This window comes from Nuphar pumila, chromosome 4 (assembly GCF_984573655.1).
Source record: "Nuphar pumila chromosome 4, dmNupPumi1.hap1.1, whole genome shotgun sequence".
Classification (NCBI taxonomy): domain Eukaryota; kingdom Viridiplantae; phylum Streptophyta; class Magnoliopsida; order Nymphaeales; family Nymphaeaceae; genus Nuphar; species Nuphar pumila.
The window spans coordinates 124,239,276-124,255,709 of record NC_143252.1 but is presented as its reverse complement, the minus strand read 5'-3'; the positions used below and the strand labels follow the sequence as shown (position 1 = coordinate 124,255,709).

The window sequence follows — 16,434 nt, the reverse complement described above, 5'->3', positions numbered from 1 at the left end:
AGAACATAAATGTGGTGGGGGCAATAGCGGAGAAAGAAAAGAGACATGGTGGAAGAAATGAAAACATGGTGGTTGATGGATAGCAAATCGTGAGAGAAGGAAAATATGGTGATGGTGGTAGGAGGAGAAGAAAGTGGGGATGGTTGGTGTTAAAAAAAAGTGGTGGTGGTGGTGGTAGGGAAAGGGGAAAAGTGGTGGTGATGATAGTAAAGGTAAAAAAAAGAAAAATGGTTTGCTCGTTGTGGGGGAGAGGGGGGAGCGATAGCAGGTGGGGTTAAATTAGTAAATTTATGTTTAAAACTCATCTTGGGTTAATGTTAACAAATAATTTTTATTAACATTGATATAACTTAGATGTGTTTTTTAAAGTTAATTTTTTTCTTTTTTTAATCATATTGCGCAATTAATGGGGACAAAATTGTCACATTACCAGAGCCAACTCACACCAACCCTTGTTTTTTTCAGCAAACCCACCAAGGCCTGCCATTCCTACAAAGATATAAGGGCATTATGGTCATTAAAATTTTACTCTGAGCGTTGTGGACTTTGTAGTACCCAATGTATTAGCCCAAATAATTAATATGTAATCAATTCAATATTAAATTCCTTTCTTCTATTTTCCTTTTTTTCTCTCTCTAAAAAAGCATAACGTCATTTGTTTCAGAGCATCACCTCCTTGTTCCCATGCTCCTGTGAATTATATGCCCAGCCTCTTCCCCCCACCTCAGGAGGGATCCATACGAGGTAATTTCCGTTGTAGAGCAATACCCAATTCTTAATTTCTCTTATAAATATTTATTTTAATTTTTATTTGTATCATTTTTTTTTTGCGTTTCTGGGGCCACGGAATTTGAAATTCTCGCTTCCATTTCAGTGATTTTTTTGTGGGTGATCTTGATTTTGTGCAGGCTGGTTCTGATCTTGAAACCAAATTCAGAACAGGAGTTGAAGGGCTGAATCCTTCATCTTCTGATTTTTTTGAGATTTTTTGAGGTTTTAATTGTATATATTTTGATAAATGGGTATTGTCTCGAGGAGGGTGTTACCGGTGTGTGGCAACCTCTGTTTCATCTGTCCTTCGCTGCGAGCGCGATCGAGGCAGCCGGTGAAGAGATACAAGAAGCTTCTAGCCGATATTTTCCCTCGGTCTCAGGTGAAATTCTATGATTCAGAATCATGGCTTTTTTTGTTTCCTTTTTCGAACAATTGTATATTTTGGAATTGAAAAATCTATAATTTGCCATGATTGGAAATCATGGGTTTTGTACATGTGAGGTTAGTTTCACTTCTTTTTCTGTAATTCTTTCTTCAGAGTTCAATGGTGTTTTTTTTTTACACTTTCCAAAAGAAAAATTTGCGCGTGGTAGCGATATTCATTGGGTTCTTTGATTGATTTCTCTTTAAGTACTTAATCTGGGCAGTCTTTTGATGGATTCGATCAATGTTCTTCAAGTTTATATTCTCCTGCAAAAAAAGAATTTACAAATTTGATTTGAAAGTGAAAGTTTTGGAGTTCATACTCAGTCGTAATCATTGTTGGTGAAAAAAGAATCAATGTATTAATGATATGGTGAGAAATTGGTCTTTGATTTCAATCTTCTAAATTTTCAGCAAGGTTTTAGATCAACTAGTGCAAATATGTTATTGTTCTCCCACTTGATTGATAAAGTTGAATTTGCCAATTAAGGTCAATGTGCTAAGAAGGATTCATTTTCTCGAAGTCTCCTTTTTTTTTCGTGCTTCATCAGTGTCGTCTTTAATTCTTTTCTTCTTCTTCTTGTTCCCCTCTTTGTTGGTTCTCTTCTGTCTAGGAGGCTGAACTAAATGATAGAAAGATTGGCAAGCTTTGTGATTATGCTTCAAAAAATCCTCTGCGCATCCCCAAGGTAAACGTTCATCTTCCTTCTTTCAGTCAGGTTAAGTTTAATTGATCAGGTTAACATTAATGACTTCAAATACCAACCATATCTTATGTCATAAAGGAGTCAGTAAGAATTAGACGCCTATGCCAATTGTTATAGTGTTAGTTGCAGCTTGGATACTTTTTTAGCATCTTGACCTTAATTATTTGTGTTTGATTGATGTTTATGACTTCTTCTATGTACTCAATTGGCACTTCTTTTCTCCACAAATTTGAGGGAATCGTGACAATGAAATACAATTGAGATTTATTCTTTTAATTGTCTTCCAAACTCCACATGTTGTGTCATTTGTATGATTTTGACTTTAATCCTTGAGTCTGACTTGACTCAGTGAATGCCATACATCAAGGATTAATCCAAACATGTTGATGTTTTTGACACTTTGCTAGAATAAGATACTCCTCTGTTAAGCCTTATGGTACATGTTATTATTGAACTTAACGTTAGATAGATTATGAAATATCTTCAAGCTTGAGTTTCAACTTCAGCTGGGGAAGTGCCCTACTTTTAGATGCTATAATACCTTGATAAGCACATAAATGTCAGGCCTTTTGTGCTTGTGCTTTCTGGTGAAATGTATTGGTGAAGAGGGAAAAAAGGTATATTCTTTAGAATGAGTGTGCTGAAGCATGATGTCTTTGAGATGGTTCTTATGGTTATGACATGTATTATTTGAAATAAATTCTTCAAATTATGAGTTCTCAATCTCATTGTTCATGTTCTGATCCTTTTGTAATCATAACATCCATTTGACTTTTTGTGACAACTTAGATCCTATGTGAACAGTGTGTATTTCTATTAAGCACTCTACTTTTCAAAAAGGATAATCTATCAAGAAAGAAGTATGTTTCCATGTATTTCACATTCTTTGAAAAATACTTTCTGTGGAAGTGAGGAATGCTAGCAACGAACTTGTCCGCTTTGTCTCTTATGTAAAATGTCCTCCATGAGAAGTGGTTAAGGGAGAAGAGTTCCCCTGGTGAAATATGTAATGTAATGCATAATCATGGAAGATTATGTTGTTTTAGGGAGTGAATTTCCTTCAACCATCAACATTTCCATTGCCTAATATAATGAGCTCAAAGAGCTAGATCTACCTATTTCTCTTTGTAAATGTGAAAGACTATGTACTTCTTAGCTCTTGTGCCATTTAGTTTCAATTATTCCTTCTCTAAAGCTTTCAAACAGTCATTTAATATGAAAATCAGGCCTTTTGGATATTAGAATTTTACTTTCCTTATAGAGGAATTGTACTTCCTTTTGAAAAATCCTGATGTTCTTATATAATCGCTTTATAATGGATAATTTGGAAGAAATCTGAAAAGAAGATGCACACACATGTTACAACTGTTTTTATGTCACTTCCTGCCTGCTTCCATTGTCACTTCATACTCTTTTTTCTAATGCTTCCACACTGCTTCATGCATTAGGGCATCTCTTAAACACTCATTTTTTGTCTCCTATTTCATGCATTTCTTCTTGTGCTGCTGTCTTTCTCTGGAAAGTATGGGAAAAACACTATGTTGAACAGAACAATGTCATAACAAGAGGACTTAATGGTAGGTGTTAAGACATTTTTTTTCTGGAGCTCTCACCTTAGTAGCTTACTAGTTGCACTGAATAATGAAATAGTTGTAAAGACTTTCATGAATATCTCATGAGGAGATTTACTTGGTGCCACATAAGGTTTGTTATAAGGGAAAGCAAATTACAAAAAGGTGATTTATGGGTTTGAAGTGATTGCTCTTGGTCTGAGCTTACTAAAGCATAATCAGTTTTAGTTACAAGATAAGTGCATCTGATCACATTCTATTTGTGAAATATGAATAAAAATTATGCATCTTGATTATATATGCTAATGATGTTGTTGTTGCTTGGAGGATAGAGGAAACTGAAAAGTTAAACAAGTACTTTTAGTAAGCCTCTTTTGTTTTCTATTTCTTATTTTTCTTTAAAAGGGTCATAAAGGAACTCATTGTACTAATGATGACAAAAGGTCAAAGGCCAAACAAAAAAGATGAGATCTGCAAAACAGGAAAATATCGATAAACAACTCAATGCAGTATGAACCAGTTCAATTTAGGTCCTTATTTGGCCAAGCCAGGAAAGCAAGATTTAGAAAGCTTACTGCAATCATTGACAAGATGAAGTTTTGTTGTGTTTAAGTGATCAAAGTGATCACACTCTTCTCCATCCAAATGAACCATGAAACACCTTTCAGCAAACAATTTCTTACTAGAATACTATTTTGATGAGAAGCTTTTGATATTAAGTATGTTGGGAAGTTGCAGTACTGATGACGAATGAAGTTTGCAGATCTAGGGGAACTGAGATATTGTATAAAGCCACTTTTGATGTATCCAAGGATTTCTTTATGTTGGGTTTCAAAGCAATTGACATTTCTACTCAGCAATAGAATGGTTAGTAGGAGTAAATGATGAATCTTTCATAGATAATGTAATGTACTAAGCCCCTGTAGATTCAATAATATAGTTGACATCTGGTACATGATATGTTATTAATGGAACTGACATATAAGTGCCTCTCTATCTCGGATATGCAAGTAGTAAGTTGTATCTCTAGGCATCATTGACGAAATTTGATATACCATATGCTGCAAGTGTAGTGAGCTAACATATCTCAGATATGCAAGTCATAAATTGAAGATCGAGTTTCTTGAGGAGACTATCTTGCCTGGGTATCTAGTTGATATAAAACCATCAAGTATTGCATGTTGGTGAAATTTTGTAGCATGGAGAAGCAAGAAACATGAATGAATGAAACAGTGAAGTGTATAATTACTTTCTTGGATAATCTGGCAAGTGATTGGTAAAAATTGAGCTATGATCCTTTACTTGTGTGAAGGTCTTTTCCCGAAGAGAAGCATCAAATTGATGAAGCAACCTACATAGCTTCCAGTGAGTGAGTCATGAAAGAATGAAGCAATGAAATGGATAATCACTTTCTTGAGAAAACATTAATCAAACTTATCAAAGACTGGAAACCAATTGGAGTTCAAAGATTTGTGGAGATCTCTGTCAAATCGAGGGTATTACATTTTTCTCCCAAATGAGGATTAGTTAGTTTTTCTTTTGTGCTTTTGTTTATGCCGTCACTGCTGTTTAGTCTGTGGGTATATTTCTGTTATATTAGATGTTCATTTTTGTTTTTGCTGAGTTACTTGTATTTTTTATTTCATTGCATGTAATGATCAATTGAACTTTTTTTTTATCTTCGCATTCCTCCCTCTCTTCTCTTCTTCCTTATTATCTTCATCAGTAACTTCTATGATGTGTTTATGCTTGGACATGTATAGTTGATTGTTTCCCAATGCATGTAACTTAAGATAGTTTTTAACTATGCTGAATTTCATTTCTATCTTCACTTGATGCGTGTTGAAATGGTCACCTGACATCTCCTTGAACTTGCTTATATTGAGCCACTCATTTTTTATCTCTTCCTCAAAATTCCTTTTTCCCATTACCACCCAAATTGCTTGCTCACTGCGTTTGTTATGCATTCACTTTAACTCTAATTTATGGTTTATTTTATTTGGTGTAGATAACAAAGCATCTTGAGCAACGATGCTATAAGGATTTGCGAAATGAGCAGTTCAATTCAGTGAAAGTTGTCTTGTGCATATACAGGAAGCTCTTAACTTCCTGTAAGGATCAAATGTGAGTTTCTAGTTTTGATATTTGGTTCGCCTATGCATATTCTGTTTGGTGATGTGTCAAATCAAATATTGCTTTTAAACAAAGTGTTTCTATTAACAATCTCAAGGAGAAACCAGTGCCATTGCTGGTGCCAATTATAGTTGGTGGAAGAGATATGGTTTCTAAAGTGGAACATGAGCTCTGTATCTGGCCTAATTCTCCCTTTCTGAATGATGTATTTTTTATGTTGGATCCTCCCACTGCCTTTCTCTTTTCCCTACTATATCATTTTAGAATTGTAATTTGAATGTAAGCATAAATTTTTAGCAGTTTGCTGAATATAGAAATGATGAATAAACAGAATGCTTGGGAAAAAAGTATTAAAATGGTTGGAGAAATCAGATCATCTATGTTTTATGTAATCAAATTCCATTGAAGAACCATGACTATATCACTTCCACTAGAATTCCATTGGGTTGTATGTCTTTATCTTCTTGTAATGGAGTTTATATCTTGTTAGGATATCTAATGAGAGATCTTTCACTATGAGCTGTCTAATGAGCAATTATTCATTATGAGTTGTTTTTGTTATGTTTGATCTGCTTATGCATTTTGAGTTATGATACCTGGTCTTCCTTGTTGTCAACAATTTCATATACTCTTCTCAGAACCATGAATTGTTTTGTTGTTTGTATAATAACAAGAATAGTCTTATGCATATGGTAGTTCTTTTATTGAACTTCTTCCGAAGATCCTTATGCCTTGAATTTCTTGTCCTGGAATTCATTTACTCTCACACTCTTCTTGTTGGGCGCTGAATGCAGATAGCAGATCTGTTGAAAGCAGATCTCTGTAAAAGATTTTTCTTTGATATGTCTTTTGTTTAGGGAATCCTCTGTAGTGGACCGTCCGTCATGTCTAGAGGATGTTACTGCATTAGTTTCATTGATCTTTGCTTGAGTTCATGGGTATACTGTGTTTATAAGTCCTTTAAAGCAATTTTCAAATTCTTTCAGGCCACTTTTCGCAACTAGCTTATTGTGCATTGTACGAACTCTTTTAGACCAAACCCAACAGGATGAAATGCGGATTCTCGGCTCTGACACTCTTGTTGACTTCACAAAAACCCAGGTAACATAATTATTGCCATCATAAGTTACATGAATGATACAAAAGTCTATACATTTTATGTTATGACTGAATATCAAGAGTTATGCTTGATTGATAGTTTCTGTTTGATAAGCTGTGCTTTTTTGTCTAGAGTACATCCTTTCCTGATGCCTATATATTATGTGTAGACGGATAGCTCATATGTCTTCAATTTAGAGGGCCTGATACCCAAACTCTGTCAACTAGCTCAAGAGTTTGGTGAAGATGAAAGGGGGCAATGTCTCCGATCAGCAGGACTTCGTTCTCTAGCTATTCTGGTATATGTTTCTATGTGCTTTACATTTTCTATTTCAATTCATGAGCCCTTTATAGAATTCCAGATTTTTCACCAAATTCATCCATTCTTTCCATTGACATACTGGGTCAGATAGCATAGACCTAATATCTTTTCTAGTGTATGTAGTTGAGAGTGCAAACTTGATACTTTCATTATGGACATGTCGATGGCCATTAAAATATGCCAAGGGGATATTTTCAATATCCTGTGTTATTGTATTTTTTTTGTTATATGTGTTTACTTGCCATTTGGTGTAAAATCATGTTCATAGCTATGGTGCTTATTCAACAATATATCCTTTTATTTGTGATCCCTTGATTATATTAATGACGATGATATTGGAAGCGTAAAACCCAATTATGTGACTGAGTTTATGTCCTTCAGTAGATAAGAGTCTCACATCTTGTTTTTTCCTCCATTATCGAATGTATTTTTGTTCCATCCATGACATGTAGTGCATTTTTCAGTTGAATCAATTGTTATTCCATCTATTTTTTGTGGAACGTTTTATTGCATTTTTTAACTCTTCATTAAACAGCATCATATCAAATTTGAGACATCTGTTCTTTCTAGTTTTAGAAGTTTTTCATTTCTTGCATTCATGTTTAAATTTACTATCATTTCAAAGTATTTTGCATGATTTATTTTGTCCTATTTGTGTCCTTTGTTTAGGTTTCTGTTTTATGGTAAAATATGAATAAGTTTAATCATTTAATTGTATTTTTATAGGTAGCTTTAATCCTCTACTGAAATGACTGCATGGTATTTATTTTTTCTATCATATCTTGCTCAACAAATTTATATGTTGTTTCCTCTTATATTCAGGTGCGTTTCATGGGGGAACACTCCCATACTTTTATGGACTTTGATGATGTAAGTATTTTCTTTTAGTCAATGTGTTGCACATGAATTTGAGTGGCATCTTACTTGAGTGTATGCTGTTTCTTTCATTTCAATAAACATGTTATTTAAGTAAACTGTTTTGCTGTGCTGCAGTGAGAGATTGCTGGTGAATGTACAATTTTTTTTGCAGAATAATCATGTTGTGCCTTTTTTGTTTTTCTTGAGGATAATACTCTAATTATTGGACGCATATACGTGTTTATGTTTAACAAAGTCTATTAGCTGCATTTCTTTAAGCACATCTGTATCTAATTCAACCATTGGGTATCAAGCAAGATCTTCTTGCATCACATTTATGTATGAAACCTGGCTGTCTCTTGGCCATGTGTTGACTTCCAATTAGTCAACCATGTTGCTTTTCAAATTTCAACTGTCTGTTTCATTACAATATCACATTTAAAATGTGAATAAGAGAAAATTTTACTTGATATTGGAGAGACCATTAGTCATGTTGGCTACACCTCTTCTTTTATTCAAGCATGTGAAATAGAGTATAGTTATCCATCCACCAATAAGTCATATGATATGGATACAGGAGGCATTTGGGACCAAAGGTCTACCATGCTGGACCAAACAATGTAACCACAAAGTGTTTGTTTATATAATCAAATGGTTTGAACCCTATCTTTAGAACAATAGCAAGCTATGTCACAGGGACTTGGCCAGCAGGGTGCCTCGCCCGCATCGATGCAACGCGACTCGGGTGCAAGTGTGAGTGCGGCACCCGGTGCGGTCAAACCGGCACTGGATGCGGTCAATGCACCCAAGATCATAATAGTCCAAATCTGAACTCTAAAAAAAAACACGATGAAATGGGGGTATGGTGGGGCATTAGGGCAAAAGAATTTACCCCTCCCTCCTCGACTCTGGCGCCTCCCTTTCTCCTCTGAGTCATCCCCAACCCAGCTCATCTCCTCTGGCACGGCGACTGCAAGTATTCTCTCTCAATCTCTCTCTCCCCCCGTCTCTCTCTCTCTTTTCGACTAAACCCCTGCTCCACCTCTCTCTCTGCGTACCTCTCTCCCCTTTGTGTATCTCTCTCCCTCTCTCCCCAATCTCCTCCTCTTCTTCCTGAGGCATGCAACACTCCCCCGTCGCCCTTTTTCTTCCTCTCTACCTTTGACGGAGGCAAGGAGGGCAGGGCTCGGCCACCTGCGATGGTGGTGGCCGGTCTTCTCAAACCCGAGCTGGGCTCGGGTTTCGCGTTTCGGCCATGCCACCAGTGGTGGGCAGGGCCTCGAGCTCTGCTCTTTTGGCTGGCCGCGAGTTCCGATCTTCTCGAACTTGATCCCTGCTTCGCCCTTCTCTCCTTTCCCCTGCTCTTTCGATAGGTCGCTGGCCCTCTCTCCTTCCTCTTGTTGGTGGATCGAGCCAGCTCGGTCCTGTCTCGGTTTGGGACCGGGCACGACTCGGCCTGACTGTCGAGCCACCCTTGTTGTGCTCGAACAGTTGCTGTTATCTCGAGTCAGGCCGAACCGAGCTAGACCTAGCTAAGGTCGAGCTCAACATGATTCGGTCTAGCACTCTGGGCCAGCTCGGCCTGACTATTGAGTTATCTCCCCTTGTTGTGCTCGAATAGCAGCATCTTCTTCTGTTGTTGTCTTGAGTCGGGCCGAATCAAGTTGGGCCCGGCTAAGGTCGATCTCAGCTCGATTCAGTCAAGCACTCTGGGGTGGCTCAGGTGCGCCGAGTTTGACTCGGGGTGGAGACAACTCGATCGGACTCTGTCAGCCCTCCCTTTGCCTGCTTTGTCAGGCACAACCTCAACTAGCACCTACCCCAGCTCGGTTCTTCTTGCTTCGGCTTGGCTAGCCGTCGTTGGGTTCAGTGCCTATCACCTTGGGCTGTCAAACCCAACCCTTTTGATATGAATTTTATTTTAATATAATATTTATTTTGTTTTAAGGACGAAAATGATGGATAAAAGAAAATGACTTGCATTATCCTCATCCCTACATGTAAGTTATGTTGCTAGTGTTGCTGATAGTGGTAGTGGAAGTATTGATTCAAGTTTGTTAGTTGCATCATGTGATGATGGAGGGCCACTATAGGCACATGTGGATAAGCTTGAAAAAGCTAGAAGAGGTGGTGGAAATAAAAGATTTTGATGCAAGCTTTGTGAGAGGGATTATGTTGGGTCTTACACCAGAGTTAACGCTCATTTGTTGAAGATATCAGGACATGACATTTTAGGATGAAAAAGAGTTGACGAGGCAATGCGAAAATAATACAAGAAAATACAAGATAAATACGAGAAGAGGAAGACAATGAATGATTCTTGTGCAATTAGTGTATCATTTTTAAGCCACAAAAAAGATGCTCAAAAAAAAAAAAAAAGTGAATGTAGGAGGTACAGGAAGAGGAATGATACAAACATCATTCAATACATATGGAAGGGAGGAGATGGATAAAAAAGTAGGGAGGTATTTTTATTCTAGTTCACTTCTATTTAATGCAGCTAGAAATCCTTATTGGAAGGATTTAGTTACTTCATTGGCAAATTGTAACTTGAATCCCTATGTACCTCCAAGCTCAAAAAAACTACGAACGACAATTCTTGCAGAAGAAAAGGCAAATGTTGAGATATTGCTAGAGATTAAGAAATTTTCATGGGAACAAAATAGAATTTTCATTGTTTCTAATGGGTGAACAGATATTTAAAGGCATTCACTGATTAATTTCATTGTTTCTTCGCTTAGTGGCCCAGTATTCTTGAAAGCAGATGATGCATCTGGGCAATATAAAAATGTTGAGTATTTGAAGGGGTTGTTTAATTGTGGTGTTAGTTTTTATGATGAAGAATAGAATTGTAGATTGTTAATTTGATTTATTACATGATGAATTGATGATATTATGATAATTGTTTTTAAAAAATTTATATATATATATATACCCTCCCGCACCCCGCACCAAGTTTTTTTAAAGTGTCGTATCGCTGCACCTGCACCTATGTGGCATAGGTAGCAGGTCTGTGCACACCTATGTAAATCTCTAGGTACTTCTATGTATATTTGGCCTAGGATGTCCTGCTATAACCCAAAGCCATACATTTTGTTATCTCCACTCAACCTTGGTTCACGTATTCCAGCAGTGAGACAATCATTTTAGGTGTATCTTAGATCCAAATAACAGGTTTGAATATGTTCAGTATCTTAGATCCAAATAACAGGTTTGAATATGTTCAGCCATCCCGCAGTCCCTGCCTTGTTAAGCAATTCAAGTTACATGAGTCATCATCTAAGTAGTCAAAAGTGCTAGTCAGCACCTAGGTGCCAATACCCCTAAAAGCCCTAATTGGTGCCTAGGCAGGGCTAGTCGACATAGTCGAAACAAAAATAAAAATAATAAAAAATTACAATAAATTCTTAAAATTAATAGAAAATACATATTCAACACAGTTTATGAAGCTTAACAACTGAAACAAACACATAATTCATGAATGAAGCTGAACAATTAAACCATGATCACATTAATCCATTTAAACAATATTTGCTTAGTTGTGTCGCGTAGAGACACAAAACAATATAATAATTTAAAATAAATATATAAAAAACATAGCAAAATAGAAAACTTAAATGTTTCAAAATACACAATTAAAGCATGATTATAATATTTTAAGCATTATAAAAAAACAAATATAAGATATCAGTCTTGGTGTCTCCCCACTTAGGTACTTCTGGGTACCTAGGCACTTCTAGATGGCCTAGGCTTTCTAGGCAGGATTTTAATCACATAGGTCATCATGAATATGATATAGATGATAAGTTCATCCTTCACCAAAAAAGATTATTAAAACTGACATGTGATTTTGATTTAACTTTTTGTATATGCAAGATAAAGTAATGTTGCATGAATCTCACAAGTGTATGCATCACGTAAATAAGAAATAGTACTATTTTACATTTTCTATTTCATGGTTAAAGATCGAAGTGCATGCAATTGAAATTCTCCAATAGAAGGATATCTCCCAGATTTATGGACTATGAAAAATTAGAAGCTAATTGTTTAGATAAAATCTAGCGGCCATACCATTCCACACCACATAACTCTAGGTTCTTGCAAGATCATTGAGGATCTTTAACATCATTTTCATGTCTTTGTGTTGGTGACAATTACTTCTTCGACTGTATCTTCTGGAGAGGAGATAAAATTAATACAACCTATTCCTAATTGTTCTGCTGGTCTTGCCAAGATTTCTTCTCCAAGATACTGATAAAATGTCTACAGCAGTAAGAATTTTTTTTTGTTGAGTTATACAAATGGCCAATGTATCCTTTTTGGCAAATGGCAATTGTCCTAGATAATGATAAACACCTTCTTAAACTTTTTCTGACTGAAAATTATCTTTTATATTGGTTAGATTCTCTAAGGTTCTTCCCTCAATTACTTTTAGTTAATCTTTTATCATTAGATTCGCTGAGGTAGTTTTCTCAATCAATGTTAATCTTTTATTCATAGGGATTTTCTTCTATTTTCTATTCCTTATGCAGTTCAACTTGCCATGTGTTATATGCCCATTGTTTACCACCGTGCATGGCATAGTGGCCCTAATGGACTTGTATCTATCTTTTTACAGCCACACCAAACCCCTGCATGTCTCACATGTCGCTTTGGCCTTGTATGGTGTTGTAATGTACCGTTCTATGAGCATGGGTTCCTTCATTGTTTTCCACTTCCTTATATCCATGGGGGTTGGTTCCACATTCTGTACTACCTGGTGCTAAGGCATTTTTATGACACTTGTGGTGAGATTGTTTCCCATTGCTGTCAAAATTTATCTCCATCATGCTCTTCCAATATTAGCATTCATGTACCCCTTTTGCTATCTTGCATAAATTTAGCTTCAATTCTTCCTACATATTTATGATTTTTGCAAACATAACCTGCTATGGCCCCTCTTAAATGTTTGTCTTGTGTTGCAAACACCACATAAATACCACATGGTTGATGTTGTTTTGACCATGTCACATGGGTTGTGCTTCGTACGCTCAGTGGTGATTACAACTTGGGTACTTTACTGTCTATGCATCACATGTAATCGGTCTCGTGTCATTGTTTCTTCTCTTGAAGATAAATTCTGTACACATTCTTCAATCCTAAGGTCTTTACATGTTCATCTATTATGACTTCTCGGAGACGTAATTGTGCACCCAACCTGTATGTTAACATGCTCCTATCCTATGGGACAGAACTTACACCGATAGTCTATGTTCCCTCTTGCATGTACTGTTGATATATTTTGGATGAAAATGCATCAGCTTCAAGTGATTTGAAATATCTATTTAGTTTCTTGCTGTTATATAAGCCTGGCCATGCCTGCCTTCAAATTCAAATATATTTCTGAAGTAACTGTGTTGATGTTGCTTTAAATCATGAATACAATGGCTCTAGGAAGTTTGCTCAGCTGAAACCTTTTTTTTTTGTCATGCTAAATAATCTTTTGAGGAGCATGTTTCTTCCCATCTGTTGGTTCGTTGTTTATGGCATTCACGTCTTGGGGACATTCTGGTTGTTGTCTGTATTGACATTCATGCTAAACCTGCAAATACAGATTGTATCAGTGGTTTTGGATAATTATGAACCTGTTCAAATAATCACAAAGAGTAATGGCCTTGATGACCAGTGGAGGCAAGAAGTGCCCAAAGTTGAGAATGAGGATCCACCATCAGTAGATACTGTAAAAAATGTTCCCCCATCACAAGAAACTGTATATAGTAAATGCACACTGGATACAACAACGTGAGGATCTACATTATGATACATTTTTTCTTGGTTAATTCCATTGAAATATTAATCTTTCTAATCTGTTAGTTTACCTATTTGCAGCAGTGATGTAAAAAGTCCCATATATTGGTCAAGAACATGTTTGAAAAATATGACCCAGATAGCCAAGGAGGCAGCCACTTTACGATGCATCTTGGAGCCTTTGTTTCAGTATCTTGATAATAGAAATTGTTGGTCGCCGCATAATGGGCTTGCTCTCTCAATTTTATCTGATATCCAGCGTATGATGGAAAGCTCTGGTAGTTTGAAACTCTAGTCTTTTTAGCTAGTGCTTAGATTCATGGTGTAATTTCTTTTCCACTGTTTACTCTTGTGGAACGATATTGTTTACATATTTGGGTTATTTATGGCTAATTTTATCTGGTTTACCTGCAGGGCAAAACACCCACTTGTTGATATCTGTCCTAGTGAAACATCTTGAACACAAAAATGTTGTAAAAAAACTTGATGTGCAGGTTAATATTGTTGAGGTGATAACACGTGTTGCATATTACTCCAAGATGCAGGCATCTGTTGAAATTATTGGTTCAATAAGTGACCTGATGAGGCATCTGCGCAAGCATATACAGTATTCTCTTGAATATTCACATCTTGGGGATGACCATAAAAAACTGAATGGAATTTGTGTGTCTGCATTGGAGGATTGCATCAGACAGCTAACAAATAAGGTCATTTCATTGTTTTTTTCTGTTTGAACTTTGAATGCTTATTATACAAACGCAATGTTTCTCCCCCCTCTAATTATGACACTTTCATATTGAATGGTGCAGTTATATATGAAAAATATTTCGGTTGCTTGCTATTATCTAATTCCATTTCTTTATTAGTTTAGGGAAATATGAGGATAAATTTCTCTGAATAGAAAATTTATGGAAATAAGAAAAATGAATGTAAGAACATGAAGATCTCTCTTTTTGTTGATTCAAATAACCTCAATCAGAATCTCTCTTCTCTTGGTGATTGTGCTGTTTCATTTACACAAAAAATTGACCCATAGCTTGAGGGCCAAAAAAATTTCAAACGGTGAAGTTTGTTTCTCTTTCCAGCTTATAGGCAGAGCTTGGATGAAATACTTGCTTATTTATGTTCTTTATATGACAAATCAAACTGAATCATTGCAAGGGAGGCGAAATATTAATGTCTTGAGTTGACAGATTGGAGATGCTGGCCCTGTCCTTGATGTAATGGCTGTGATGCTGGAAAATATATCAAGCAACAGTCTTCTAGCCAGAACAACCATGTCTGCTGTCCATCGTACTGCACAGTTAGTAGCACCTGTTTCTAAGATATCATATCATGGCAAGGCAAGCTATTATTGTCTTATTCTCTGTTCCTCATTTTTCTGGATTTATCCTCTATTTTTTTTTCACTACTTAATCTTTTATGAGGTCATAACGTAGTTATCCATTGACTGAGTTAGTTGATCTATTATGTATTCAGGCCTTCCCAGAGCCTCTGTTTCATCAGCTTCTTATCGCAATGCTCCACCCTGATCATGAAACACGAGTTGGTGCTCATCATGTCTTCGCAGTTGTCTACATGCCATCATTTTCTTGCTACTGGCCTGGAGCATTTCTTCCAGAGTTGCCAAAAAAATCAAATGCTTATACAACGGCCTCCGAAACTACACCTTGTTCTTATGATCTTCCAATGAAGCTAAGTGCGGAAAGGATTTCCTTGGAAAGCAGGTCTCAAGGAAGTATGAACAAGGTTGATATTGTGAAGGGAGTAGAAAAAGAGCATGTTGATGTTGCAGAACCAACAGACAAGGTGAATGGAGACATAAAACTATATGCAGTCCATCCATCTCGCTGCCAATCTCACAACATCAAGCTTCCTCCTGTGTGTTCAGTAACAGATGGGAGAATTGTTACTGAGCCTGAAAAGGATGCAGTATGAACACTAATCTTGTTTCCTGATAACTTCATCCTTGTGTTTTTGGCAGTGTTTCTGTCACTCTGTGTCAAAATTATGTTGTACTAGGATTTATTGTCAAAACTCAGTACCCCGCATAATTCCAACCTAAGATCAGTTTCAACTCGGGACTAGAACTTAGCTGTCCTGAAGTGATTTTGAGACTCTGACTTAGTGAGATAGTGCCATCATTGACCTGGTTTTTCTTATCCCCTTTTCTTCGTGGGTTAGTTCCATGCTCTGAGTTTTCCTTTGACAGCTTCAGGTCAAATCTGGCATGGAGACCCTTCTTGTTTGTATATGAAATTTGATGGTTTATACTATTGTTTTGTGTGGTTATTTATCGGTTCTTTTAACTGGATATCTGGTAGCAGGCTTCGTTGCGGATAAGCAACGATCAGATGGGTCTTTTGCTTTCTTCAATATGGGCTCAGGCAACATCTCCAGGAAATACTCCTACCAATTTTGAGTCAATGGCTAATACTTACATCCTTATCTTGTTCTTTTCTAGAGTCAAGGTGAGACCTTTTCAGCATTGACTTTTTTTTATTTTTGTGTTGGTCTTTAATCTAAATTATTGCAGATCTGCAATACATGGCATTTTCTGATATGTATTTCATTGTGTTGTCTTAACTTGCTGCAATGAGAAGCTAGCTGTATATCGTAATCTTTTTATTGATTTTCTACCTCTTGGATTTCATTTTCTTCCATTTCATAAGTTGGAGGAGAAGATGAATCTTTTGCTACTTATGTTGGTCCTAAGATATTAAACGGAAAATTTGACTCACATAATATGTGCAAACGTACT

The 16,434-nt window shown here is 36.4% G+C and overlaps 1 protein-coding gene across 9 annotated transcripts in view; it reads left to right on the top strand.

Moving 5' to 3' along the window:
• The first annotated feature begins 629 nt into the window (after positions 1 to 629).
• LOC149840907 (protein SEMI-ROLLED LEAF 2-like) overlaps positions 630 to 16,434 on the top strand; it is a 33,824-nt gene continuing 18,019 nt past the window's right edge. For 2 of the 9 annotated variants that reach the window (XM_090003451.1, XM_090003448.1), the window contains exons 1-13: positions 630 to 744; positions 909 to 1,153; positions 1,812 to 1,886; positions 5,484 to 5,599; positions 6,595 to 6,709; positions 6,877 to 7,005; positions 7,851 to 7,898; positions 13,480 to 13,667; positions 13,755 to 13,951; positions 14,088 to 14,380; positions 14,867 to 15,016; positions 15,153 to 15,605; positions 16,001 to 16,144. In XM_090003451.1, coding sequence (XP_089859577.1) covers positions 1,019 to 1,153; positions 1,812 to 1,886; positions 5,484 to 5,599; positions 6,595 to 6,709; positions 6,877 to 7,005; positions 7,851 to 7,898; positions 13,480 to 13,667; positions 13,755 to 13,951; positions 14,088 to 14,380; positions 14,867 to 15,016; positions 15,153 to 15,605; positions 16,001 to 16,144 — 2,043 coding nt within the window. In that variant the 5' untranslated portion in view covers positions 630 to 744; positions 909 to 1,018. Of the gene's footprint in view, positions 745 to 908; positions 1,154 to 1,811; positions 1,887 to 5,483; positions 5,600 to 6,594; positions 6,710 to 6,876; positions 7,006 to 7,850; positions 7,899 to 13,479; positions 13,668 to 13,754; positions 13,952 to 14,087; positions 14,381 to 14,866; positions 15,017 to 15,152; positions 15,606 to 15,997; positions 16,145 to 16,434 lie in introns of all 9 variants that reach the window. The other 7 variants (XM_090003447.1, XM_090003455.1, XM_090003450.1 and 4 more) reach the window with 6 other exon arrangements.